Genomic DNA, 26,866 nt, shown 5'->3' on the forward strand with positions numbered 1-26,866 from the left:
AACAATCATTCTCACAATGAAATACACATGAAACTTTGTGTCCATTAATGTCACTTGCTTATTTTTCCTTTGGTTTCGGCTCGTCTAGGTACCACTGTGAGAACTAGCTTGTAATTTCAATTTTATTTTTACGTTTAACAGATTTTTATAGATTTCATTTCAACGAAGTGGTGGAATGATTTCAGTTCGATATCCAAATATTCAATAGAGATTTCCCAGATTTGCAATAAAAAAACAAACTCTCCTAACAATGAGTCCCAAATCAATTGTTTTTAAACAAAAATTCTACATCCAATGATTTTTTAATTAAAAAAACCAAATTATTCGAACAAATCGTTTCATTAAATTTTATTCAAGTTAATTTAATAAAAATAAATGATTATTTAATCTCTCTTGAACTCTCAGACTCCAAAAATCGGTGGAATATTAAAATGAATCTTTCATTTCACCCCTTCATTATCAATTTCCTTTATCCCTTTCTCGTATTTAAATTTAACTTTTTATATATATTATTTTCATCTTTAAAGCAGGCACTATTCAAAGCTCCCATCATCCCTCATTTAATGACTCATTGCACTCGTGTTTACACCGATCGTTCAATTCATCAGTTATTATTAATTCAATTTCCTCATACCCATCTTCATTAGTAATTCACATTACGCACTTATTATGACAACTATCATTTAAATTACAAACATCCTAATTTCCTCGTTATCTTTAAAGCCTCGAATTCATTCCCATTACGTATCGGAGTTGGTCTCTATTCTGCGGAATTCGTTTGTCCTAGTGGTGTTTATATTTGTCATTTTTTTCTTTTTTTTGGAAATTTCTTAGATTATTTACGCTGAGAAAGGAATACCAAAAACAATAATTGTTACAAATTTGGATATCGGAGATGAATTCTTCCTATCGAAATAACGAATGGAGATGCTAATTAATGAGTTTATTTTTGTTAATTTCTTTTGAGTGATTGTTTCCTCGTTCGAAACTTGAGATTTTTATCAATATTTCAGTAGCAAAGAGGAAAAATTTTCAATGGACTATTTAAAATATTTTTCCACGTCCCAAGGGCCGGACAATTATAATCTCATGAATATTCAAGGCATCGCCTGATTTTTCAGGGAGAAAATGTAGATAAATTTCACGTAAATAAGTCGTTAGGTAATTGTTAAAAAAAGTTGTTTCACTTCGAGATTGTGAGAATAATTTTCTGATAATATTACTCTCCCTTTTTGCTACTGTTTTAACGAATTCCGTGAAATTTCTGATAATTTTCTTCAGACGCATTTTGTGCGTTTCTCCAGTGATTTATTGTTCGACAATCTCGTCATTTTATTTGTGAATATATTGATTACTGTCTTTGAGCCACGAGAAGTCGATAATCTACGAGAGGTTCATGATATTTTTCTTTCAATCGGTTATTTCTCCCTCAGTTTCGGGTTAATTATGTCCCCAGAGGGTTTGCGTGTCAGTTGGATAGTAATTACGAAGTAATGATGCATACATTGACGAAAATAAAACGGTCATGCCCCAGAGAAAATAATTAGAGAATGACGAATGGAAGAGAAACCTTTAACGATTCCACAAAATCATATCCACATCAGATTTTTCTGTTTATTTCAATAAACAATTTATTTATTTATTTAAATTAGGAGTGGTAAATTAATAAGTGCATTTTCTCATCAACCAATTTTAATTGACTCAAATCTCATTAATAATTCATTAACTCAGAAGAGAATCAAAAAATCGGTTAAAGTCGCTTTTGATTCTTCACCGATTTTGATAAAAATCTCGAAATCCAAGGGAGATATCGAATTTTTCATTACGACCTTTTTTGCAGAGCTCATCGAAATCTCCAAAAAGTATTCAATAAATATTTCACCATCTCTCTTAGTTTCGGAGATATTCCCGGAAAAATCAACCAACTTTATTAATTCGTCAGTGAATTGTCCCACGTACAGGAGAAAATTCATTCTAAAAATTCCAGTACCGAGATTTCGTTGGTGTCAATAAAAAATTTTCATCTAATCTTCAGATATAAATTTCAATTGGTCTAGAAAAAAAAGGTCCATCAAAAACTGAAATAAAAAAGTAACAATTGCTGTTGAGTTCCACTCCTCTTGACTTTTGTTACGCTTTACCCTCCGACCAAAACCGACGGTAAAAAAAAAATTAAAAAAGATATAAATATCTCAGTGGATGTGAGAGTATTGAGTATGTATGAAAGTCGTATGTACAGTGTCGACATTTCAATGACAGCCAGGCGTTTTATTCTCGACAGTAATTGCACACAACTGGTGCACCCTCTCCTCCCCAGAATCTCTCTCTTATTTATTTTTTTCTCACTCGTATGTATTTATGTATTGCAATTTGTATGCTAAGTTAATTCGGACGAGGGTAATTACGTTAATTCTCAAAGATCGTAACGTTTACCTTCAAATTCATTTCTAAATCTTTACAATTCCACATTTGTTCCCTCTTTTCCTGTGTACCTCGGGTTTTAATTTCATTTCTTGGTCGTTTATGCAGGTTTTTTTTTCATCGAGTACTGGCAGTAACATCAGATTCTTAATAATTATTGTAGTATTGATTGATGTAATTAAGGATTTCGGGGGCACAGAGAAAAATCAATTCTTTCAATCGAGTCGAATTCGCTCTTTCGGTGATTTTTCGGGGATATCTCCGAAATTAAAAGAGATATCGAAATTTTTATAATGACCTTTCCTGTGGGGCTAATTGAGATCTAGAAAAAAGGATATAACAAAAATTTTCGCATCTTTCTCAGACTCAGAGATATTCCTGGAAAACGTAATGGAGATCAGTAAAAAATAATCACCTCGTTCCCTGGTCGAGTATTCAGAGAATATCTCGAAACCCAATCCAGATACCGAAATTTTCATAATAACTTATTTTATAGAGCGAAACTTGAGCTACAAAAAAGGTTTCTACAAAAAAACCGAAATCTCCCCGAGTTTCACAGATATTAAATGAAAAACTCTTTTTCTCTGTGTACACATCGACGAGATCGGACAGGAGAGAGTAAATAATTTATTTCCCGTTCTAATATTCACGAAAAAAATCCGACACATTTCCGTCTTAATCACACGACCCTCTGAACCCTCCAGATATATTTTAAATTTACGTGATGATCGATGACTGGGAGGATTAATTAACGAGACACTGTATTATATAATTATTCTGGGATTAAATGGATGAAAGTCCTGGAAATTAATTCTCCCGGATTGAATAGAAAAGAAAAAAAAAAGTCAACTAAAAATTCAACAACAATATTAAATCGAGCTAAACGAGAACAGGCTACTTGTAGAATGCATCAAGCTCGACTGGTCTATTATTTCTGTATAAAAAACGATTCGACGTTTGTCGCCACCACTTCCATAGTCAGGTCCTTCTATTTTGTCCAACAATAGTTATTCCCGTTGGTGGGCTACCACCATTTGACATTAAATAACGACGATTAAACTCCCTCATCTCGTAATTATTGTTACCATTGCTCTTCTCCTTGGATGCATTGCAATTGCGATGGGCTGTCGATGTTGGTGTTGTCTCCTCCAGGATAAGGGCACAGTGACTATTAGTATCGCTGTCAGCACCAGTGTCCTGTTGGAGATTACTACTGAATAACAGGGGATGCTTAACACCGTAGTCCTGATCCAACTGCTGTGGAAGGAGGGGAACATTGTTGCCTGCAATAAAATCTCACACTTTATTTTTTACTCAAAATTCTAAAATTATGTGGTCAGGATGTGTCTGCCCCATGGGATTGCCCCTAGAATTTCCTGCAGGAGATGATGCACCCAAGACGAGAATATAATAATTGTCATGATAGTAATTATTATTATTCATGATTTTTATAATCGGAAATTTCTAGCTAAATCGTTTCTAGAAAAAATGAGATTTTACGATTTTGTCAATTGATAAGATTTTTATTAATTTATTGATAACCCAGAGTCGATTGGTAAATTAATGAAAAAGAGTAATTTCAATCTGTAGATCGTTCTTTAAAAAGTTTGATAAGCGTTAATCTAAAAATCCTACAGGAAATTCCTGCAGTTTCAGCCAAAAATCCCGACAAAGACCTAACAATCTAATTATCATGCAGAACTAATTGAGGATCTCCAATGAAAAAAAAAATTTCCCCAAAAAAGACTAACGAATTGAAGAAAGGATTGAGAGATCAAAGAGTAAATTCATCCATTACCTCAAATTTGCCCTCGGAAAAATCCACAATACCTGCAAATACTAATTACCCATTCCCCCAAACGTTCTTTTAATTCTCGTATTATTTCCCCGAGGATTACCTCTGCTATTTCCCCATTCAAGCCAATACCAGCGAAAGGAGCAATTAAGAATTCGCTATTAATCTAATTCTCAACAGACTCTATCTGAAGTACAATAAGCCAGACAATAGAATTTGAATGAACAGTTAACATGACTTTACTCCCCCGTGAGTCGTTGCTCCAACAATATACGAAACAGTGATTTCCCTCAACTTTTAATAACTCTGTGATGCATTGAGCAAATGAATTCAGTGCTGTACGACCTGAAAATACTGAAATTACTTCAGAACATCTAGAAAAGGGATTAGTGACTCACGCGATTCACCAGGAGTTCATGAATTCCCCGATAACAAGCATTAGCACGATAAAAACAAGAATTATTTAAACACCTGTCACGCGATAGATCAATATAACCATCGGAATTTCCGTAAAGACATTTAATACAACCCCAAGGGTAAAATCCCTCACCGACTCCTCGTGCTTTCCCCCAACGGATTTCCCCCAAAAATCCCACCACTTCCACTTCCGTCAAGTACATAGAAAAAAGGAAAGTCACCACTTGATTGTGCCAATTCTCAAAACTCCAAAGTGTCAAACTGTCAAGCCCAAATTGACGCGTGAGTCACCAAAATCCATTGACCAAAGTAACAAATAAAAAAGGGAGTGTAGTCTCCCCTCGAGTAAGCCGAAGAGAAAAATAAAGCGACAACCTCAATCGGAATAAAGAGACATGCAGGAAAAGGAAGGGTGAACTAACCGGAAAAAATCTAAAATCTGTGTATTAAACTCAATAAGAACAGCAGTCAACAATTGATGCTGACAATGTAATCAGGGTGAACATATTCTTAAGCCAGTGCCAGTGATTTGTTGTTACTGTGTCGATGAATGATCTGCGGTGTGCTGAGTTTAGTGCTTGAATAAGCTGTGCAGCATGATGACGACGTAACCGGATGATGATTAGCCCTACCAAAACTCGATGGATTATTATTGACAGCTGATGATGAAACGACAATGGGCAGTGTCGTACGTCTAGGTCCAACGTAGTTAATCATTCCCTTAGCAGGATCACCACCAGCTAAGGTAGCTGTTGCAGTGCAAGATGAGCCACTTGTTGTTGTTGTAACGGCAGTTGTCATAGCTGGTGGCTGACAGAACGACTGAATAAAAGCGGCTGATGCCATTGGCGGTGGTTCCCTGAGCAGACGAATTTTCTGTATCATCTCCCTAATCTCATACCTCAGTATACCGAGGAAGCACAACTTAGCGAATGCTATAACACAAAATCCAAGGACAAACAGAAGATCAGCTGTCTTTCTCAACCACTGCATGAGATACTCCTCACAACCATTGGCAAATGGCTGATAACAGCCAACAGTATCATTGTCATTACCACCAACAACACTAGCACTACTCAACACAGCTGGACCACAGCAACTGTCAGGTATAAATCTACTGTCAAAATCACTGGGTCCAGTAACACCACAGCAGCCAAAATCCCTCTGCAATGTGTCCCAGTTATCACTGAATCTTCCATCCCTACCATAATCCAACTGTAATTTTAATCTTAGCACAGGTCTCAACTCGGCCCTCATCCTCTCAAACTTGAATACCCAAGCGACTCCAATAATTGCATCACCAAATAGAAGTGCTAGCAGTAGAATCCAGTAGGCATTGAGGAGTTTAGCACTGAGACGTCTAGCTGCTATACAACCAAGCAACTGAACAAGACCAAGTTGGGTTGCCAGTGCTAGATATGCATAGAGGGCTGTTGGATCCCATGCTCTTGGTACACCTGGTACCAAAAAACGTCGTGGATCGCTGGAGAAGAGGAGTGTACGTGATACAACAACGGCAAAACCAAGTGCACTTCCAAGCAGTACTATGTTACAGGCGTATATCCATAATCGATAATATCGCATCACGACACCTTGGCTACAGTATCGGCTTTGTGACGCCGATGTCAATTGAGTACACGCTGTACTCGTTGTAGCTGCTGTTGTACGTGATGTTATAGTCTCTTGTCTACCAGGATTTCTATTTCTTCCCAGTAATTCGTCACTCTCCGTAGCCTCGGTGCTGTTGTTATTGATATTTGACAATGCCTGACTGTGACAGCAGCCACTGGTACGGAATTGCTCGTTCTTGCACGTATTCGTTGCGTTTGCTATCTTCTCTTTCTCGGTGTAACTGCTCTTGTTTGTTTTATTGTTGTTGTTGCAGTAGCAATTGTCGATTATTGTTTCGACACTGTCCTTTATAATGTGATCACTTGATTTTCTCTCGATTACCAGAGTCAATTGATTGGCCAATTGATTGCCCAGTTGATTGCCCAATTGTTTTCCCAATTGTTGGTAATTACTTATTTCGTAGTCGCATGAGTTGTGGAGTGATTTCTTCGATTGCGGCGCGGCAAAACGTTGCAGCAGCATCACCGTCATACTAGAGGGTTGGTTGTTTGTTGGTGCTCTGGTGCTTTTGACGTTTTGCTCGGGATCGCGGGGTGGATATCGGGGATTTGATGGATCGTTTTATCATCTAATTGTGATTGTTGGAAGTGATTTATTTTCTTCTTCCTCTTAATTCTCGATTGATCCTGTTGTCATTATTTTTGATATTTTCGGGGCTTTCTGAGCCGTCGGCGATGTCACGCGAGCCGAAACCTCGACTCCTTGGTATCCGGATGCCATTTCTCACTGGAAACGGAAAGTTATCGTGAGTTTTTCGGGTCACTCGGGGTCTCGTTAATTATGGGCAGAGCTTTTTCGGGTTAATTGAGGTGTATGAACTGGTTTAAGAGGGGGTGAGTGATCGCTCAGGAAATTGGGGGAATCCCATTTTTATCGTCGATCTTATCCCTAGGGAATTCAAAGAAAAAGAACTTTTTCTTTTTATTTTTTCGCTACAATTAGTTGGGAGCGATGAATATTTTTTTCTCTGTGTGTGGGGGCAATTCTCTAAATGCAAGTGGCCGTACATGATTCGATATGTGAAGTTTATTCTTATCCAGTCTCGAGGGTTGCGGTTTATTAAATCAATTTTCTTGAGAGGCTTCGGAGTGGACTTTGTGTTATTGATGGAACTAATTCTTGAAAGGCTGCGGCAATTTTTCAGCACTTTAAATTACAGGGGCTTGAGAAAAAGAAGTCTTAATGGAGTAACTTCCTGGGTGAAATTAACAAACTTTTAATTAGACTTCTCTCTCGATGGGGGAGTTAATCCGTCCCTAGGATTCAAATGAATTGACTATTCCCTGAAAAATTCGGCATCTCAATAAAACCAAAATCTCAATTACAAATTAATTTCTCATTTCAGATTTTTTTTATACAATAACAATTGTGAAGGCAGTGGCTCAGCTGTTATGATTTGAGTCTACCACGCGGTGGATTAGGGTTCGATTCTCGGTTGAAATAAAATTTTCATACAATAACAATTATTTAATTACACTCAATCAATTCCCCAGTTAAATAATTATTATTAAAAAATCATTGATATTATAATTATTAGTTTATTTGTATATGACTTATGTTATATTGATGATTAATATTATCTAAAAATAATTATTTAGCCGGGAAATTACAGAAAAAAATGAAAAATGGGAATATATCATTTGGATTTGACAGGTAGAGAAAACAAAGGGGAAAATTGAGGCATTAGTTCCCCTGAAGACTCTCCGATATTATATCAGACATTTACAACGTACATAAACCGAATAAAGCAAATTAGTCCACCCCAACAAGCCCTCATTACCCTCATTACCCTCTATTACCCCAATTATCCCGCAAATCACTGACAAAAATCTTTCCCCTCGTTCCCTGACATTTCCATCGAAAACTACCGCAAATTATCCAATTGGTCAATGTTTGTCCTCCATTATCTTCCCGCCCCTTAATACAAAAGACGTAACTCCTTCATAAATAGTGACAGCTCATCCATTCCTTCGGTTAATCCATAGAGACGCATTAATTTCATTGGGGAATTACTAGTGTGTGCAGAAAAATGGTGAATCCTCTTTTTAAAAATCGACAGGAATTACCTAATGATTTTTCCATGAATTCATTTTGCAGGAATTTTCATTCTCTGAGTGATTGTCAATGTCGCATTCTCGAAATACTTTTATCGGATTGAATCCGAAATTTCCTCCAGTCAAATGTAAATTCTCAAATCGATAAAACCCACAATTCAGGATTATCTCATTATCCTCAGCAATCAATTCTCCCCGCAAATTACTTAATTCCACCGCACGAAATCTCCCCTGATAAAATCTACGATATATATCATTCGTTGTAATTTACCACCCCCTTGGGGGGAGATTTATTATTTTCGGGAGAAGTCACTAGATTGAATGGGCATGAGATCTCGTGAGTGAAACGCCTTTTACTCTCTTTGAAAATATTTACCTCGGAATCAGAGAAAAATCCTCCCACACTCAATCAACCTATTTCATTTAATTGCGCTATTACTTCAATGTTAACTTTACCAGTACCTTCCACTTCAACGTTTAACAAACATCTCCTTCAGCAATTAAACAAATAAACTATGAAAAATCCGCTCATTCCATGAATTTCCACCAGATATCTTTTTTTATTTCATTCAGAACCGAATATCTCCGAATAGAATGAAAATAGCGACATTACCATGAATACCATTTTTGCAGCTCTCACTTTTCCCCATAAAAAGTATATCCACAAAAATATCGCTATCTCCGTCCAATCCCGAGATATCGGGTAAAAACTGATGTCGATAAAAATGCGTTTCAGAATTTTCCCGTGAATAAACAATACGTACATAAAGGAATCGCTTCAATTTATTAATAATAATTTATCAATAAATTATAAGAGATTGCAATGATGATACGGGGGTCATAGAATCCTTTGCAGATCCCTAGGAGAAATGCGGTGGTGATTGCCATTTGTAGAGAGGGCTACAGTGGATTGTATCATCGATCCGTCGAGAATGGGTGGTGGGTGGGAGGGTTACAGGAGTTGCTTCGAGAAGATATATAACTGCCCTTTCCCTCAAACAGCCCCCCATCGACATTTCTCTCCACCGCATTTTCCCCTATTCTCATTTCAACAATATGACGAGTGGTAGATGTTGCCGACTTCAATACGCCCTTTGTGCACTTGTCACCATTAAAAACACTGTGCATACAATTATTATCCTGAGATTGAATTGCAAATAAACGTGACAAATACTCTGGCACTGGATGCCGCCCAAGCTGAAGGTGAAAGAAAAAATTATCACGAACTCTTGACATTTTTTAAAATTCTCTTTTCAATTTTATTTACGGGGATGGACTATTACTTTTCAAGATGAGGAGCTATTGACTACTCCTTGCTCCAGGAAATCCCTTGTCTTTGCCATTTTGCCATTTTGCCATTTTTCCAAGTATCAAGCGCAACGGGGAATTAATTAATTAATTATTTTAGTTGTTTAACAATGAGATATCTCTGGGATATCTCCATTATCTCCAGTTTTTTAATAATATCTCGGAATTGGAGACAGATAGCGATATCTTTGTGGATATGTTTTTTTGAGGGAAAAATGAGAGCTGCAAAAAAGACATCTATGAAAAATTTTGTGAATTCACTCAATTCCAAGATATTCGGGGAATTATTCGAACATTTGGGTTTATTGAGTTGAAGTTAAAAAATTTATGAAGTTGGACTCTTTATTTTTTATTCTCTCTTTTTTTCAATGGACAATTCGCATTTAGGAAGAGATAAATGATAGGTTGCCCGGTATTTTCCCTTCCAAACGAATGATCTGGCTGGCCTGATTCCTCTCTCATCTGAGGCTCTCAAAAAATATCTCGAAAATGCCCACCACCTCATCGAATTTCACTCAGCCAATCCCTGGCAATCAATCATACAACCACAACAACCATCTCCCCTTAATTTCGATGCTCCACTGGTTATGCAATACACCCTTTGACCTCTTCTCTTCCTACTGGGATATACGTCTCAATTCCAGTCTACCCCTCACACTCCAGGAAAAAAAATATATCCGCCAAAGACGATGTGCCCAATAAGAAAATATTCTCTCGTCAATTCTTCAAGTCGTTAACTCTCCTGATAAATCATTCCGCTCTCGCACTGAGAGAAAACAATTTTTTTTTTCAACAGAATGAAATTTTCTGAGAGATTTTATAATTTTCATATTTTCTCAATCCTAAAAATTATATCCACCCCATCGATTCCTGTTGTTCGAGTTAAATCTAGAATTTTCTTGTCATTAGGACTTTCTTGTCTTTGATTATATAATCTATTGATAATCCTGATAACAATAATTAAGATCAATCTTCAATTTAATTGAATTGGCAATGAGTCTCCGTCGTACAATCGAAATGCGAATTTCTCGGTTGGAGATTATGAGTCATCAGGTGAGAGTAGGATTCTCATAATTAATTAATTCATCAATATAACGGTAATTACGATTTTATGGGAGGAATCGTCCTGTTGAGAAAGTTTTCTCTCTCAGTGTGAGCTCATGAAAAAAAGTAATCGAGAGATTTCGCGAATTTTTTAATTGATGACAGATCATTTTCTTCGACTGTAATTTTTACTGACCATTTCTCTCTGATTATATAATCATTAAATTATGATTAGATGACTGTAATTTACGTTTGTGTTTTACTGTGGGTGAGTCCTCCATCTGGAGCACTGGGAAGGGATTACAAAGAGATGGAGTGATAAAAAAAATTCAAAAAAATAAAGCATTGTGCACTGGGTGCACGTTTTGTTCTCGTTTTGCTCTGAAAGTATTATCTAGATAAACCCATTGATTTTGCCCTCAAGGGTGGGGGTAATTGGTGTCGTGGGGGGGTACCTGATAGCCGATGGTATTTCAGATCAAGTGATAATGAATTTTCAGTTTTTAATAACAGAAAAATTCAGCCGCCAAGAGGTAAAGCGGTGGAAATCGATTCTACAATATTTCTCGCCTCAATGATTCCCTAGATTAAAAAATACTGGTGAAACAATCAAATACTAGTAATAAAACTTAATTAAATGATAAATTAGAGCGAAGTGAAGGGCAAAAGGAGAAGTAGAATTGACAATTCAGTTTAATTATCGATTTATCTCGAAAACCATCGATTTCACGGGAAAACATCAGAATACCTTTTTTGTAGCTGATTAAATTTCCCACGAAAAATTCCTCTCCCATTTTCTCGTAAACCTAATACTTTTCACGATTGTCCCACATTCACTCCAATCGTCATTACCACCAGGACCCAAAAACAACAATAATAATTCTCAATTTATCTCGAAAACCATCGACTCCTGGTGAAAATCCAACAAGACCTTTTCCATAGCTCATTAAATTCCCCACAAAAAAGCCCTTCAGTAATTTCCTCACAAAACCAACACGTACCGAGATAAATCGATGTTTCCCAAAACTGTTGTTAACCGAAACCCTTCACCCCTCGAACAGAAAAATCAAATGATTTTGTAATTACTCATATAATTAATAAAAAATGTAATCACCTGTCACTTCCGGTTCTCATGATGGCCTGCAGGTTGATCGAGACCTCGGCGGCCGTCCATCACAGATTAAAAAAAATAAATAAATAAAAAATGGTCAATTTATCTCCAATCGATTGATCCCCCACCCCCTATCGATTATTATTATTTTCCGTGGATCAATCACCGTTTGTCCATGACCGGGCATTGCACAATACCACAAGAGTAATGACAAATAAACTCACACAATTGCCCCGTTACATCCCCCATCACACACCGTATACTCCACATTCTCCAGTTAATGAGGGGGTGGATGTACCCCCCAAGCACTCATGCAAGTACATCCCTCTCAACCCCATCCAGAGTCACTCATGAAGAAAAAAAAAAAAAATTCAATTATCCCCTCAACACGAGTTTACTCCCTCGCTTAATTAATTTTTCGCGAGCACCGGAGAATTCATCTCGCTATTAACAACTCAAGAGAATTCACGAGAATTCACGGGAATTCATCGGGAAGACGAGTCCTCCGTCAGCTGGAAGATGGCGGTGAATTTTCATTTGAATTTTCCATTCCCCATGATTATTCTACACCATTGTCACTTGTTTTTATTTATTTATCACTCATTGATCGGTGGGTTGATGATCAATGGATGATGGAATTAATGTCAGGAATTGATAATTTTAAGGGGAGAGGAGCGACTGTCAAGCCCCGACTAAAAGCCGATGGTCAACTGTGGAAGGGAATTCTCAGATGAGGGGAGGTATCCCGGTGGGTGGGTGGTGGGTGGCTGGGGGGTGGACGGTTTTATTTCGAGTTTGCGCACTTGTTTCGGTGTAATGCTCCCTAGGTTTTGGCTTTTTCGATGAGGAAAAACTGTTGCGAAATCTACTTCGATAGATCGACGGGTGGGGGATTTTGTATTTAAGGGGTATCGATCGGGGGTAATCGCCGGGGGTGAATTAAGGGGGAATTTAAATTTAGAGACGGACAATCACCTCCGCTGAGAAAAAAGGTCATTTTCTATTTAGTTCATAATTTTTTTTATTAATTCGGTTATTTCCAGAAGTCGTGGGCATTCAGGAAATTTCAGGGAAAATCGTTTCGATAGATCGAGGAGAGAATTCATTTATTGAGAAATTATTATTTATTTATTTAATATATTAAGTCGATAATGCTCGGTTTGTAGAGGGAAATTAAAGAAAATCTGAACGATTTTTATGTTTCATTATAAATATTTCCCTCCGGAGATATTTTACCTAAATCGAAATGAAATCAGTCGATTCCATAGCACAACTTTTATGCAGAATCTATTTTCAACTCGTCCGAAATCGAACAGGAAATAATGACACAATCGCTCGAGAAAAATCTCCCACGCAAAAAAAGGAACCGTAAAATTCAATTGAATTTCGATAATAAACCCGACATGCACCGAGAGAAAAAGAATAAAATAAAAACAATTCAAAGTTTCACGGAAAATCTCGATATAAAAATATGAATAATTTATTCATACGTACCTCTCAGTTCTCAATAAAAAATAAAACCCAAGACACTTCCAGCTGCAATACCCTCTCAGGTACAATTGCCTGGAGTTTATTGTTCCGTGATTCAGCGACTTGTTTTATTTAAGTTTCCGGTTTGTTTATGTACCCTCTTAGTTCGATGGTAGAACACACAAGGGAAAAAGCCGGAAGACCAACGGAGGAGTTGGAAGGAACATAGCAGCAGCTCTTGATGCACTTGGAGTGGAAGGAACCAAGTTGTTGTCCACTGTTGGCGATGATGACGCAGGAAGAGGAATCATCCTAGAGCTCCAAGCAGCTGGATCCACAGTCAAGACATTGCAGGGACAAACTACTGCAGGGTAAAATCTCTTAAAAAATTCATGAAGTACTTAAAGTTTCCCACTAAAAAAATCCTACTTCACTCATAAACTGGAATCGTCAATTTCAATTACAGAAACTTTAAGAAGAATTTAAAGAGAATTAATTACAGAAAGGTTTAAAGAATAATTGAAATAAAATAGAGGGAATTTATATCTAGTCCTTCCTGTGCACGTCTGAAATTGATCAGGAGGAAATTTGATGGCATGCGATTCTCCGGGGGCCAGATAAAATCGGCATCATATTTTAATAACTTGATAGAACGACAAATCCCTCGATAATTGTTCATTGATCCCACCCCCAGTCATTACTTCCGCTTCGATGTTATCGCTGCCATTCAACAGAAGCTATAAAAATCGAGTCACACAGGAAAGGAAAAATATTAAGTACAACCGTAAATTGAGAATTTCAAGTCGTAAATTGCGTTGCCAAGTGGTTAACTAGGATAAGTGCTTTTTCTTTCTAATCCGATCTTTACTGAAGCTCCAGTTATTCCATTTCAACGCACAATGTAATAACTTTTGATAAGAATAGTTTCGAATATTCAATTATTTGAAATTTCAATTGCCATAAAAAATTAATTCACTCATTTAATGAATTAGGAAAATCATAAAAAATGTAATTACTCTAGTTTTTCTAGTTGAGTGATATAATTTCGATTTGTATGCCCTCCAGGTACACAGCAGTTGTAGACAGTGCGGGTGAATGTCGATTTGCCGTAGGTGAAATGGATATTTTTGATTCAATCGACGTATCCCTCGTGGAGGAGAATCGATCGAGCCTCGAGGAGGCACAACTCATAATTCTGGATGGAAATCCACCTCTCCAGACGATTCACCAGGTCATCGACATCGCTGTTAATTGCCAGATACCCGGTGAGCTAAATAAGTTTCTCATTCTCAATAAAACTAGTGATAACTCTTGGCCCAAGTCCACAACAACCCAGACAATTGATTTTCCTCTGATTCACCCTCTCGTTGTTCTGCGATTCACTCACACGTCATATCAACGTAAAGTGACGCTATTCCCTTGTGTATGACCTTTCCCCACTCTTTTTACGTTTTTCATTTTCTTTCTCGTATGAAAGAACATTTCTAAGACTATAAACACTGGAAATTCGATTTTTCAACTGAAATCCATTCCTTGGGAAATTTCTTACTCAAATTTATTATTTATTTTTCAAAACGATTTTTATAAAACAATGAAAAGCAAAAAGAATATCTATTTATTCAAATAATTCGTTTATCATCCAAAAGTTGATTCTCGAAATGAAGAAATTTTCGTGGACCTTGAGAATTTTTTTAACAGGTGAAAAAAAATTTATTAACAATAAATTACTCTTTGAGTGATTAAATCCTGTATGAAACATCATTAGAACAATTGCGAATGGTCGTGTGTCTGACCTTTCCTGACTCTATCCACTTTCAAGTGAAAAAGTCTTGAGGGAAAAGGAAATGGAAATGTTGAAACTAGAGAAAGAACTTTTCAACGCTATTTTTGCCAGACAATTTTTTTCTCTTTATCATATTTTCGTTATTTTTAGAGGTGTGTTTATACTGGAACTTTACCAGTACTGCATGAATCCATGACGGTTGGCTATTTTTGGGGGGAGGGAGAGGTGGGAGGAATGAGGAAAATCGATTTGAGTTTTCTATGGATATATTCGTGTGTTACTTAGTGTACGGATTATCCGAGTTGATAGGATTATTTATAAAAATAGTGGTAATTGCATCACTAAGCGAGGGTGAAGCATCAGTTTATGGATTAAATTTTTTTTTGAGAATATATCCCTGAATATATCTCAGAATGAAGTGGAAATTCCACTTGCCAAGTGAAGCGACTGTTAATTATCGATTTATCTCGATGACTATCGATCTTAGGTGAAAACGTCGAGGAACTTTTTTGTGGCTGATTAAATTCCCGACAGAAAATGTCTTCTCCCATTTTCTCCTAAAATCGCTAGTCTCTGAGATCAATGGGGTTTAATGAAACTGTTAAAACGACAGACTCGAAGTTTGGATAATTATAATACAATTCGATCGATATTGGCGCCTTTGGGTGCCATTTGAAGTTTCTATTCTTCGACATACTGTCATGCTCGTCATTAATTACCTCATTAGTCAAAACTTATTTTACCTCGAGTCCCTCGAATTATCTCGAAATTCTCAACAGAAATGATCAAAGAATTTGAACTATTTTTTACAAAGAATATTTTTGATGTTTACTAAAAAATATATAATTATTCAGATCGATCGTAGAGAGGAATTTCTATAATTGAAATTTCCTAAAAAATACAAAATTTCCCTAAATCAATAACATTACGTGAAAAATATTTTAAAAAGGGTGCAAAAGTAGAACTGATGCTTCGACATTAAATCTAAATGAGGTGCAACCTCTGTCGATTGGATGGCTAAAAAATCTCAATGGAAACACTCTAGAAATACTTTGTAGATGAGATTTGGACGGAATTGGATAATTGAATTGTACAATTTTCGCATTATCTGATGCGATTTATATGTAGCCCTGACGACTACTGGCAAAGCTCTGGCGGCTGTGGGATGTCGGGTACATTTGTACAACGAGATTTCGTGATTGCGCCCGATTTTTATAGCCCGCGCGTGCGTCCAGATATAGAAAAAATGCCGCCACTCCGTGAAACATGCAAGCTATTACTGCAAATGCATATGACCACGAGAGATAATTCCAATTTGGGTACATGAGCCAATCTCGACGCCAGCATTGACCACCGAAGATCGAAACAGCCAAGAACAGCAATAAAGCTGAAAAATAATTATTTCAAAAGATCTTATCAATTTATTCTAATCGCTCATAATAACAATAAATTATGACACCGGAGAATAATTGCATAATTGAAATTCTTGTGGTTAATTCAAGCGGTTAATTTCTCCCACTCTCTAGGAGGGAGGGAGATTTTCCGTAATTGAAAATGTTTAGTTTACCTGTGGCAGCGTCACAGACAAAAGCAATTCCAGAGAGCATCCATTCGTTCCTCAGGATGCACCTCAAAGGCCACCTGACAATAATCAGGGCGAGAATACCCTGGGCCAGGAAGGACAGCAAAAGGCTTATTGTCACAAAAGTCTGGACGACCATTAGCCAGGGAGGCAGTAGCCATTCGCGAATCACGTGAAATTCTTGTGAGAATATGTGATGGCAGCCATTGAACATCTTGTCGAATTGATAATAGGGATATCGAAAGTCGTGGAAACAGTATTCCCACAGTCCCATGTGTTTGAAATTACTGAATGTCTCTTGATAAGACTGAATCCAGTACGGGCTGAGAAATCAAAATGCAAGATTAACATTTACATTTACCTAAACATTTAAACTGATAAATTACATTCTCCCCGAAATTCTCTGCCTGAAATAATTATTTTATCACTGCCTCGTGCTTTTTTTTTAATTTTGTGATTATAAACAATCGATTTCAAAAAGTATTACCTTGTGAAAGATATGACGAGTAGGACTCCTCCCAGATAAGTGATGAGACCACCAAAAACGACTGCATCTGAATTAAAAAATTAACTACTGATTAAAAATGAATTAATCCATATTTTATAAACCAATACAATTATTATTGTTAATAAATCGTGAATTTGCTCCACAATGGTTCCACCATTCAAGCATAAAATTCCGAATTGAAATTTTCTGAAACCCCATCATTACCAAAATTCATCAATTGCCATTAAAAAATCCCGGAAAATCAGTCAATCAATAATTTGTTATTCAAAAGTATGAAAGAATAATCCTTGGCCATATACAATAAATATTGATTGAGGTTATCCATAAAAAAAATGAATGATCTTATATGTAAACTCACTGGAGGCCCTGGGGTAATCCTGACTGCTCTCCGAGCCCATCCTGAAGGATTCCTCCTGTTTTTCAATAAATAGTCCACTGATGAAATTTCCTCCTCGACAGGAATGAAAATATGACAAACAATTAGTTCATTCGGTGCTGCCACGCCTCGATCCAAAGAGGATTGACTAAAGTAGAGGCTCAGTCCTGGGGGTTGGAGTGACCCCAGCGGCATCGTAGTACTGCACCCCAAAAGAGGGAGGGCACCACACACAATGGGTGTCTGCCCTTCAGCCGACTCGGTAACTGTTTCAGTCGCAGTCCCGCTATACTGAAGTCAGCGTAACTTTTAACATCGATTTTAGGAGTGGGAGTAATGGTTACAAGTGGTAACTACCTGGAGTGGGGGTACCCAGGGAAGTAAAAACTTATGCTGACTGTATTACACTGAGAAAAAATTCTCTCAAAATTTAGTGTACCTTTACACCAACACTGGGATGTAACATGGGGTGTACAAGGAAATAGAGGGAGACACTGGACAAAATGGTATGCCTCACTCAAAAATTCGTATGTGGCACCCTAATTTTTGAGAGGCATGCACTACTTTTTCATGCGTTTCCTCCAGTTTCTCAAAAAAATGAGTCAGCAGCATTTCAATTTCTCATTGATGGAGTACACTGATTTTTAGGGAAGGTTCTTACTAATTTTCAATGGAATTTTTTCTCCGTGTATATCAGAGGAACCAGTTATACTAATGTCAGCATAAGTTTTTACTTCTCTGGGTACCCCCACTCCACGTAGTTACCACTAGTAACCATGTCCCCCACTCTTAAAACTTATGCTGACTTCAGTATAACAGGGTGAATGTTGTTTTCTGCGTTACGAAATTGATATTCAATGAAATTAATTTTTTTTTTTAATTGGATCTGGTTAAGGGGTAATTGGACTTGATTAAAGGTTAATTGGATTTGGTTAAGGGTTAATTGAATTTGATTAATGGTTAATTGGATTTGGTTAAGGGTCACATGGGGGTAAAAATTTAAGTGACTCCATAAAATTGTTAAATGCCAGTGAATATCAATTTCGTAACGCAGAAAATAGGGGTAGACACCCCCATTGTGTGTGGCGCCCTCTCTCTCTTGGGGTGCAATACTACGATGCCGCTGGGGTCATTCAAGCCCCAGACTATTTAGTCAATCCTCTTTGCCTCGATTACTCACCACTTGCTCATCCAATACAAATGCAGGAAATTTATTTGTTTGGGTCTGTACAAAATGCATTTGTTGAAATTTTATATCTAGGTAGCGCCTTAAAATAACGCGCGGGAAATCATTCAGATTCAAAAACATTTCGTCCGATAAATTTTTTTAATCTCTATAATAATCTTTTCTGAAATAATTATTTCCTCGTTAAGTAATTTAAAAACAATGAATTAAATTATTGCATGATATTATTCATTATTATTATTTAATTACTTGATTTTATTATTAATTGGTTCTCGGGACTGCATTTTAAATAAATAAATCGTTTTTTTGATTAGATAAAATGACTAATGATTAATATTTAAATAATTTCCGACAAATATTCAATTCAAAATAAAGTTCATATGAAATTTTCCTTAGAAATAATCCCCGATTTTCTAGATGTATTGAGATATCACCTATAGTAGATGTAAACATATCAAAGTTATTGTCATCAATTGCTCATTGCTCCCCAATTTATTCTCAAAACAACAGTTTACCTCGAGCCGAAATCCCGATAGCAAAGATCCAAGAGTAATCCCTTCAAAGAATTCCCCAAACTCCTCAACAATTAAAAAACTCTAAACTCTAAAAATGCAAAATAATAATTCAACAAGAAAAAACTCAACGAAAAACGAAGAATCATCAGAGGACAGCGATGATGACCTGACGGAACACCAGCGAGAGCAATTCTATTCAATTCTCCAGGAAATTGACAAATGCAACAGTCAAATTAAAAAATTGGAGACGATGGATGTGAATTTCGAGGACGAGAGGAGGAGCAGTTTTTTGGAGCTACACAGGTGGAGGAAAAGAATTATTAATCTCTACTACAAGGCGTGCGATATTAAAGGTAACTCCAAGAATGCAGGTCGTCGCTTGCTGATGGCGAAGGCTCTCCAGGTCACTGGAAACCCAATAATCGATGATCTAATCAATGTCATCATCAATCGGGATTGGTTTAATATCCCAACGTACTCGGATATTCTCGATTGCATCGAATTTTGTAATGAGGATGAGTTCCTGGAGATGAGGAAGAGCACTCAGTCTAGTCTAGGTGAGCCATCAAATTTCAGTAGAAAAAAATCCATATAATCAATAATTCCGTCCCTCAACCCTTGCAATTTCCATCCTCAAATAATCCAAGTAATTCTTGTAATAATTTATTTGCAAATCATTCGAATGCAATGAAGAAATTGCCATGTGCCCTGGGATTTAAATAGAAAACTTTCTCTCTCCCAGCGGAGATGGCCTACGTGAACATTGTCAACGTTCTTCAGAAAATGCGGCAACAGGACTTCTACAAGTCTTTCTCTCATATATACCTCGTAACAGAAGATCCAGCAAAATCGAGTCAAGCACTGTGGAACAGACTCGTCGCCAACGAGGAAATAGCCCGGGGAAATCTGAACAGGCTGTGCCAGGATTTTGTGAGGAGGGAGCACGACCTGGTGGCCTCGAGGATACCAACGAGAAGGTATCCAAGGAGAGTGGTAAGGTCCTCAGAGGTCTCAGAAGTCTCAACAGCCGAGACATCCCAGGACATTTCGACGAGAGATTCACCGTCGATGGCCTCAGATGTATCTCCGGCTCATTTAAATCCCCAGATCGTCGACACGTGCTCCAAAACTGTGAGATTTGCACCCCAGGACTTCGATGACTCGAAATCTTCCTCTGGAGATGATCCAGAGGATTTCTCAGGGGATTCCTCGCAGTCCCTGGAGTTTCTCCCTCGGGAAAATCCAATCATTGCTATTTCAGAAATTGTATCTGACGAGGAAACCAATAGCGGAACATCCTATCAGACTCAAATGGGGAATAGCGCTTCGAATTTTGCTGTCTCAACCCTCAACGAGGAACACTCCAGGTTCTTCCTGAATGCCTCAACCACTGTGAATTCCTCGTTCAGGGTGAAGAACATCCGGGGAAGATACGAGAGTATCTCTCCTGCTCTTACTGAAGATGATTCTGATGATTTGAGGGTAGAAATTGGGGAGGGAGCTGGGGGAAATCAAGGGGAGGACCTCGGGGACGAGGGAGGTGTCCTCCAGGGTGAGGACCAGAGGAGCAGAGGAAAATGTCTTATCGTGTGAGGGAAATCCATGGGGAGGTGCAACGAGCGAGTTCTAAAAGTAATATTTAATCTTGGGAGTTTTATCAGGATATCTCCGGAGCCGGGGGAGATAGGGGATTCTTTGTTGGAAACTTTTTATAGGGAATGCTTTCAGCTACAAAAAAAGTTCATGCGAAAATTTTGTAGGTGTAATAGATACGGAGATATTCAACGGTGAAGATTTCTTCAATCTGAAAATTTTTAGATAAATTGTTCTTTTTTGTTTTGATATTTTATTATTGGGTTTGTTGACCCAATAATTTTTTTATTCTTCATTTCCAGGGTATTAGGGTGTGTAGTTACGATCTGGTAATCTTGATTACACACTTAACAGTTTTAATTGGCAGTAATTGATGATTGTGTACGTTAATTTCGTTAAACAATTTATTTCAGTAAAAATGAGAGTGATATCTTCTCGATATGTACATTACATCAGTAAACAGAGTCTTATTGTAAAAAAAAAACATGAAATAAAGTAGAAAATACTATTTAAGGAGATTCGAGTCAATAAACGTGAATTACAATTCACTTGTGAGTTACCATTATCAATCGAGACTTGATAATGCGATTCTAGTGGATAAAGCTCTATTTTTTTCTTCAGTTTGTACTTAAGGACGGACAAAGTAACAAAATTAATAATTTTAGTAATTTCTTCGAGTACGTCGTCTAAATAAAAAATATTCTCATCTAAAACTCTCTGAGTGTTTAAAACGCACGATTAATGCATTATTAATTAACGAATGAACTGATAAGACCTGAAATGACAAAACGACTGAATTTTTCATTTCCATAAATGATTAATTATCTCGCTATGGGTTGACTGTGGAAAAAAATGTCAGATAAATTTTTGATGGGAATTTTAATTCCCTACAAAAAATGTTCTATAACTTTTTCTCCTGAACCCTATCATTGCCGAGATAAACCCAAAATTCGGTGATCTTAACGTACATTTCCCGATTAAAAGGCACTTGACTCTCTACGAATTAAAATTACCCTCAATTTTTGAAAATTACAATTTCCCTCTCGTTGCGATTACTTAATAGAAAGAAAAATCTACATATTTGGACGGATTTGGACGAGTCCCGAACACGTGAATTTTCGGTATACCGATCTCTCCCTGAAATCAAAACGAGAATAACGAATTCCCTTATGACTTGGACTCAAGCTGGAAGCGAGTCTGCGATTCCCTCAGGTATCTGCGTTTTTTCTCCTGGATATTTGCCTCGACGAGGAAGAGGCCCCCAGCAATGAGGGCAAATACACTGCCAACGACACCCAGTGCAAACGACCAGGAGAAGTAATTGTTGTCATGATCTGGCATCCATCCCTTGCCATTAGCTAAACACGCGAAGACGATTACAGCGATGCAACCACTGACACCAGCAGCCAGTGATATGAAGCCGATGGAGTAGATCAGCTGGACAAATCGCCTGTGCTCTGGATCCCAGCAGGTGGTGAAGAGGATGACCAGACCGAGTGCAATCAGCATCAGGAGGAAACAGATCGTGAAGAATAATTGGGTGACGACCATAAATGCTGGAATAAACAATTAAACTGTTAATTACTGAATTAATTGACTCATTGAATTGATTATTGAATCAATCAGCTGATGGAGAGGAAAACATTTTTTTTTCGGGAGTCACATGAGACGTTTTCTCTTGTCCAATTGTTTATTTATAATTTTTTAAAGAAGTCTCAGTATTCCCTCGATCATATTTACTACGACGGGGCCTAATTGGTGGTGAAATTTTCTTTTCACTGACTTTTGTTTTGGAACAAAGAGTGAACTCTTCGACCTAAGATGACAGGGAGAATAATAGCTGTCATTACTTACAGTGATTCATTCATTCCCGGAATGAGGTAATCAAGGGAGAGGCGATTTTAAAAACCGTGGCAGATTTTTTTTTCAGATATTTCGAAAATTATGGGGCATTCGGTGGGGAAGACTTTCGATTTTTCCAGGTAGTCTCCATTAACGAAAGGATTTCGGTAATTTACCATCGAGTATTTTAATTACAAAAAATTAAGAAGTCTGTAAGAATCATTTGACTGAATTATTTTCGAAATCAATTAAATCATCAAAAATCGTTGATCAACTCGAAAAAAAAAATCTCAAAGAGAAAATTAATGACAAAAATAATAATTAAGGACCGGTTGGATTATCTGGAAAAGATCATTTACTCCAAAATTGGGATTCCTAATTACTCTGGCAATTAATGGTTTTTTTTTTCAATAATTGTTAGCTAGCGTTCTAGCGGTTGTCAACGACTAGAGCGCTAGCTAACAATTATCGGAAAAAACAATTAATTGGGGGAGTAATTAGGAATCCCAATTTTGGAGTAAATTATCTTTCCGAGATACTCCATCCGGCCCTTAATCAATACCCATAAATGTAATTTCTCCCCTGCAATTTGTTCATGTATATTTAAAAAATGGGGAATACTTCAAATTGAAAACGAAACTATTTATTGGATTTTGATAATTAATGAATAATGAAAAAATATAAAAAAACTCAGGGGATATCAAAAATCCCCGCCTATCAGACCATCCAGCAGTAAAAGGATCATAAACCCATCATAAAAATGGGAAATAGTTCAAATTGAAGACCAACTATTTATTGAATTCTGATAATTTAATGAATAATGAAATATAAAAAAACTCGCGGGATATCAAAAATCCCCGCCTATCAGACCATCCAGCAGTAAAAGGATCATAAACCCATCATAAAAATGGGAAATAGTTCAAATTGAATCCCAAACTATTTATTGGATTTTGATAATTTAATGAATATAAAAAAACTCACGGGGTATCAAAAATCCCCGGATATCAGACCATCCAGCAGTAAAAGGATCATAAACCCATCATAAAAATGGGAAATAGTTCAAATTGAAAACCAAACTATTTATTGAATTCTGATAATTTAATGAATAATTGAATATAAAAAAACTCACGGGATATAAAAAATCCCCGCCTATCAGACCATGCAACAGTAAAAGGATCATAAACCCATCATAAAAATGGGAAATAGTTCAAATTGAAGCCCAAACTATTTATTGGATTTTGATAATTTAATGAATATAAAAAAACTCACGGGGTATCAAAAATCCCCACCTATCAGACCATCCAACAGTAAAAGGATCATAAACCCATCATAAAAATGGTAAATAGTTCAAATTGAAGCCCAAACTATTTATTGGATTTTTATAAAATTATCAACTGAATATAAAAAAACTCACGGGGTATCAAAAATCCCCGGATATCAGACCATCCAGCAGTAAAAGGATCATAAACCCATCTGCATCCAACGAAAAATTTAGTGGGTGCATCAGCAGCTTGTGGATCAGGCAGGGACTTGAAACAATGTGTCCACAATCCAAATTTATCAAGTCGTGCACTTGTAATTCTCCAATCACTAGCAAGCCACGCCGGTGTGGCAAAAGCCACGACAACACACACAAGTGCAACCATAAACACACCAATGCCCACAGTACCAGATAAACTTCGTTTCTTCATTATAAAAAATGTGATTAATTATCCAATCTCGTAATAAAAAAAAATCAAAGAAATTGTTCCTGTAGGTGAATTGACAAAAATATTAGTAGACCGGATTAATTTTTTATTTATTTGTCCTGGAGTTGGTCACACCCAGTGGTAAACTGTGACACCAGGGAATGCCAGGGAAACAAGAGTATCAAACCTGAGTCAATGGTGGGCTGGGCCCCAACTCTGGGGCTCGTGTAATTCCGTCATCACTCGGTGACTCACACTATTACAATATGTACGTTACAACCTGGTGAATTCACCTTGTCTTACTATTATTTCTGCATCGTTTACTTGGACTTTTTGTCGGGACTAATATTTTTCCCACGGGTCTACAGCATTATGCGGTCACTTGGAGGACATGCTAATTTATTTATCTTATCATTCTTTTTCCATTCAATAGCTACCACGCCTCATAAATTCATTCGTTCAATTATTATTATTAATGATAATAAGTAATTAATTAATACTATATGTATAATTATTAGCAATTGTTATAAATACTTTGAGGATTTCGAGATATTTTTACCTGAAATTTTGTGTTATTATCCAGAAATCGTGGGAAAAATGACAAGTTTTTTAGAATTAACAGTGGAATAGTATTTGAGTGGTCTTGTTTTGTTTCTTTTTTTACTATCCCAATATCTCGGTTTCAAGGAAATAATCCCCTCCGACAATGCGATTTCCTAATCTCCTACGTGCATAACGAGTTGAATGAAAATTGTCATGCTAAAGGTGTCGCGACTCACAATGAAATTCCAGAGATACCGTTGACGAGAAAATCTAGAATTTAATCAAAGGCACGTAGAAAAAATTTGTATACATTTGTCCTCATACAAAAAATGGAGATATTCTGTGGTGAATTAATTAATTATGGAGATCAGGAGATTACGAATACGCATTATCAATTTTATTAGAAAGATTTATTCATTCCTATATAAATATTGCATAAAAAGTAAACATGGAAATCAAGGATTGTTAATTGAATAAAAATCGACGTGGTTTGTAAAACCTCACAAAATAATCCAAAGTTAATAACTATTTACAAATATTAACAATCTCCATGAGATTCTCAAGGCAATTTGAGTAATGGACGGAATTCGTTCTTTAGTCTTCCAGGAATTTCAATAAAAATTCTGAAGACAATGTAATGTCATTTTCCCGACAGATTTCGTACGGGAAATATTTTTGGAATCTCAGTTCTCCCTCAGTGACCCCCTAATGATTGAATTTTAATTAGATTGTGGTGTGGGTTTTGGGTTCTTCATCGAGCATTCTCTCGAGCCTTTTCTTGTGCCTCCTGGCCTCGACGAGGAAGAGCATCCCAGCAGCGAGTAGAAAAACACTTCCAACGACAGCCATAGCGAACGACCAGGAGATATCATTGTGCTCCCAATTCGGCATCCAGTCCCTGCCATCTCCTCTCGCTCCGAAGATGATGCAGGCAATGAGTCCACTGACACCAGATATCGTCAGATTTCCTCCAATAGCCCACAGCAACTCCTGGTAATGCGCCTGTGAACGCGAGCAACAGGTGTAGAGAGCTGTGAGAAAACCACCGATCAGGAGAAGCGTCAGGCACAGGGTGAAGAAAAATTGAGTTGCCACGAAGAACTCTGGTAGAAGTATATCTCTGATTATGTAGTACTCCTCCTCGAAGACCCACCAGCACGTCTCAAAAACTGTGTCGTACATGTGACGAGGGTCCTGGAAGTTCTTCAGGCAGACCTGCCACAGACCTGGGGACAATTGTTTTTCAAAATTTACAATCATTAAGTATTTAATTCTGCATTTAATTCCACTTTGATAAATACTCTCAGAATAAATTCAGAATAAATACAACAGTACATACGAGTAATACGACATAAAAGCATGTCCTTGAGTTCCATGAATGATGAATAATTCTTATTTTGTCAATGAGACTTTTTATGTATTTATCATTCTTGTTTACCTAGTCTTATGAATTTTGGATTGTCCAGTTTTCCATCGGTCTCCAGCCAGTTGGGTGTGGTGAAGGCAATCATCACGAAAACAAACGCTAAGATTGTGCATAGAGTCGCTGCTTTTCCAGTTTTTGTTTTCCCCATTTTTTATGGCAATGGGTCTTTACACTTTGCACTGTCAAATTTATTTATAAGTCGATTCGGTGATTTTTTCAATGGGATTTTCCGGGTTTCTCGACACTGGGAGTGACAGAAGATGAGAATTTGGAGAGAAATGTGTGGGTGAAGGGAACAAGTGGTACTTCCTACAGGAATAATCGGGCTGTGGAGTTTTCACAGCAGATGGGGTTTGGCAGGTGATTCACGTAGTAAACGTCACCTCCGCCGTTCTCCCGCCAATTTTTCAAATTCATAATCCGGAAATTGATGAAAAAAAAACGAGAAATTATTGAAAATTAATTTGCAATTCTCGATTCTAATTGATCTCGATAAAATGATAAGACAGACCATTTCTAATCAACGCGATAATTACGTTTCAGCCTAGAAAATTATTTTACGAATTACTATG

At 37.0% G+C, this 26,866-nt stretch overlaps 6 protein-coding genes across 9 annotated transcripts in view; 2 read left to right on the top strand and 4 right to left on the bottom strand.

Annotated features, from left to right (window-relative positions):
• The window catches only part of LOC105271564 (pseudouridine-metabolizing bifunctional protein C1861.05), a 36,162-nt gene that overhangs the window by 8,502 nt on the left and 794 nt on the right, over positions 1–26,866 (top strand). Inside the window, exons 6-7 of the mRNA XM_011313175.1 lie at positions 13,418–13,623; positions 14,318–14,517. Coding sequence (XP_011311477.1) covers positions 13,418–13,623; positions 14,318–14,517 — 406 coding nt within the window. The remainder of the gene's footprint in view (positions 1–13,417; positions 13,624–14,317; positions 14,518–26,866) is intronic.
• Positions 3,011–12,478, bottom strand: LOC105271557 (uncharacterized). Of its 3 annotated transcripts, none has more exons than XM_011313166.1 (3): positions 11,786–12,478; positions 5,266–6,991; positions 3,011–3,704 (listed from the first exon to the last, which is right to left on the bottom strand). In XM_011313166.1, exons 2-3 carry the CDS (start codon positions 6,734–6,736, stop codon positions 3,400–3,402), a joined length of 1,776 nt encoding a protein of 591 aa, XP_011311468.1. In that variant the 5' UTR covers positions 6,737–6,991; positions 11,786–12,478; the 3' UTR covers positions 3,011–3,399. The 3 variants fall into 3 exon arrangements, 2 of the variants coding, with proteins under 2 accessions (XP_011311468.1, XP_011311469.1); XR_892660.1 differs by having other exon boundaries at positions 3,645–3,704; positions 5,056–6,991; XM_011313167.1 differs by having other exon boundaries at positions 3,657–3,704; positions 5,120–6,991.
• pck (Claudin superfamily protein pickel) lies at positions 15,284–17,650 on the bottom strand. Its single transcript, XM_011313164.1, has 4 exons — positions 17,484–17,650; positions 17,105–17,171; positions 16,603–16,940; positions 15,284–16,422 (listed from the first exon to the last, which is right to left on the bottom strand). The coding sequence occupies exons 1-4, from the start codon at positions 17,521–17,523 to the stop codon at positions 16,154–16,156; spliced, it is 714 nt and encodes a 237-aa protein (XP_011311466.1). The 5' UTR covers positions 17,524–17,650; the 3' UTR covers positions 15,284–16,153.
• Positions 19,147–21,861, top strand: LOC105271555 (uncharacterized). The gene is made up of 2 exons (XM_011313163.1): positions 19,147–19,759; positions 19,945–21,861. Exons 1-2 carry the CDS (start codon positions 19,297–19,299, stop codon positions 20,793–20,795), a joined length of 1,314 nt encoding a protein of 437 aa, XP_011311465.1. The 5' UTR covers positions 19,147–19,296; the 3' UTR covers positions 20,796–21,861.
• sinu (sinuous) lies at positions 21,186–24,515 on the bottom strand. 2 transcript variants are annotated; one of them, XM_011313161.1, is made up of 3 exons: positions 24,081–24,515; positions 23,619–23,647; positions 21,186–22,351 (listed from the first exon to the last, which is right to left on the bottom strand). In XM_011313161.1, exons 1-3 carry the CDS (start codon positions 24,326–24,328, stop codon positions 21,963–21,965), a joined length of 666 nt encoding a protein of 221 aa, XP_011311463.1. In that variant the 5' UTR covers positions 24,329–24,515; the 3' UTR covers positions 21,186–21,962. The 2 variants fall into 2 exon arrangements, with proteins under 2 accessions (XP_011311463.1, XP_011311464.1); XM_011313162.1 differs by lacking the exon at positions 23,619–23,647 and having other exon boundaries at positions 24,052–24,514.
• kune (kune-kune) lies at positions 25,244–26,637 on the bottom strand. The gene is made up of 2 exons (XM_011313160.1): positions 26,307–26,637; positions 25,244–26,094 (listed from the first exon to the last, which is right to left on the bottom strand). The coding sequence occupies exons 1-2, from the start codon at positions 26,440–26,442 to the stop codon at positions 25,592–25,594; spliced, it is 639 nt and encodes a 212-aa protein (XP_011311462.1). The 5' UTR covers positions 26,443–26,637; the 3' UTR covers positions 25,244–25,591.

This window comes from Fopius arisanus, unplaced genomic scaffold (genome assembly GCF_000806365.1).
Source record: "Fopius arisanus strain USDA-PBARC FA_bdor unplaced genomic scaffold, ASM80636v1 scaffold00112, whole genome shotgun sequence".
NCBI classification, from domain to species: domain Eukaryota; kingdom Metazoa; phylum Arthropoda; class Insecta; order Hymenoptera; family Braconidae; genus Fopius; species Fopius arisanus.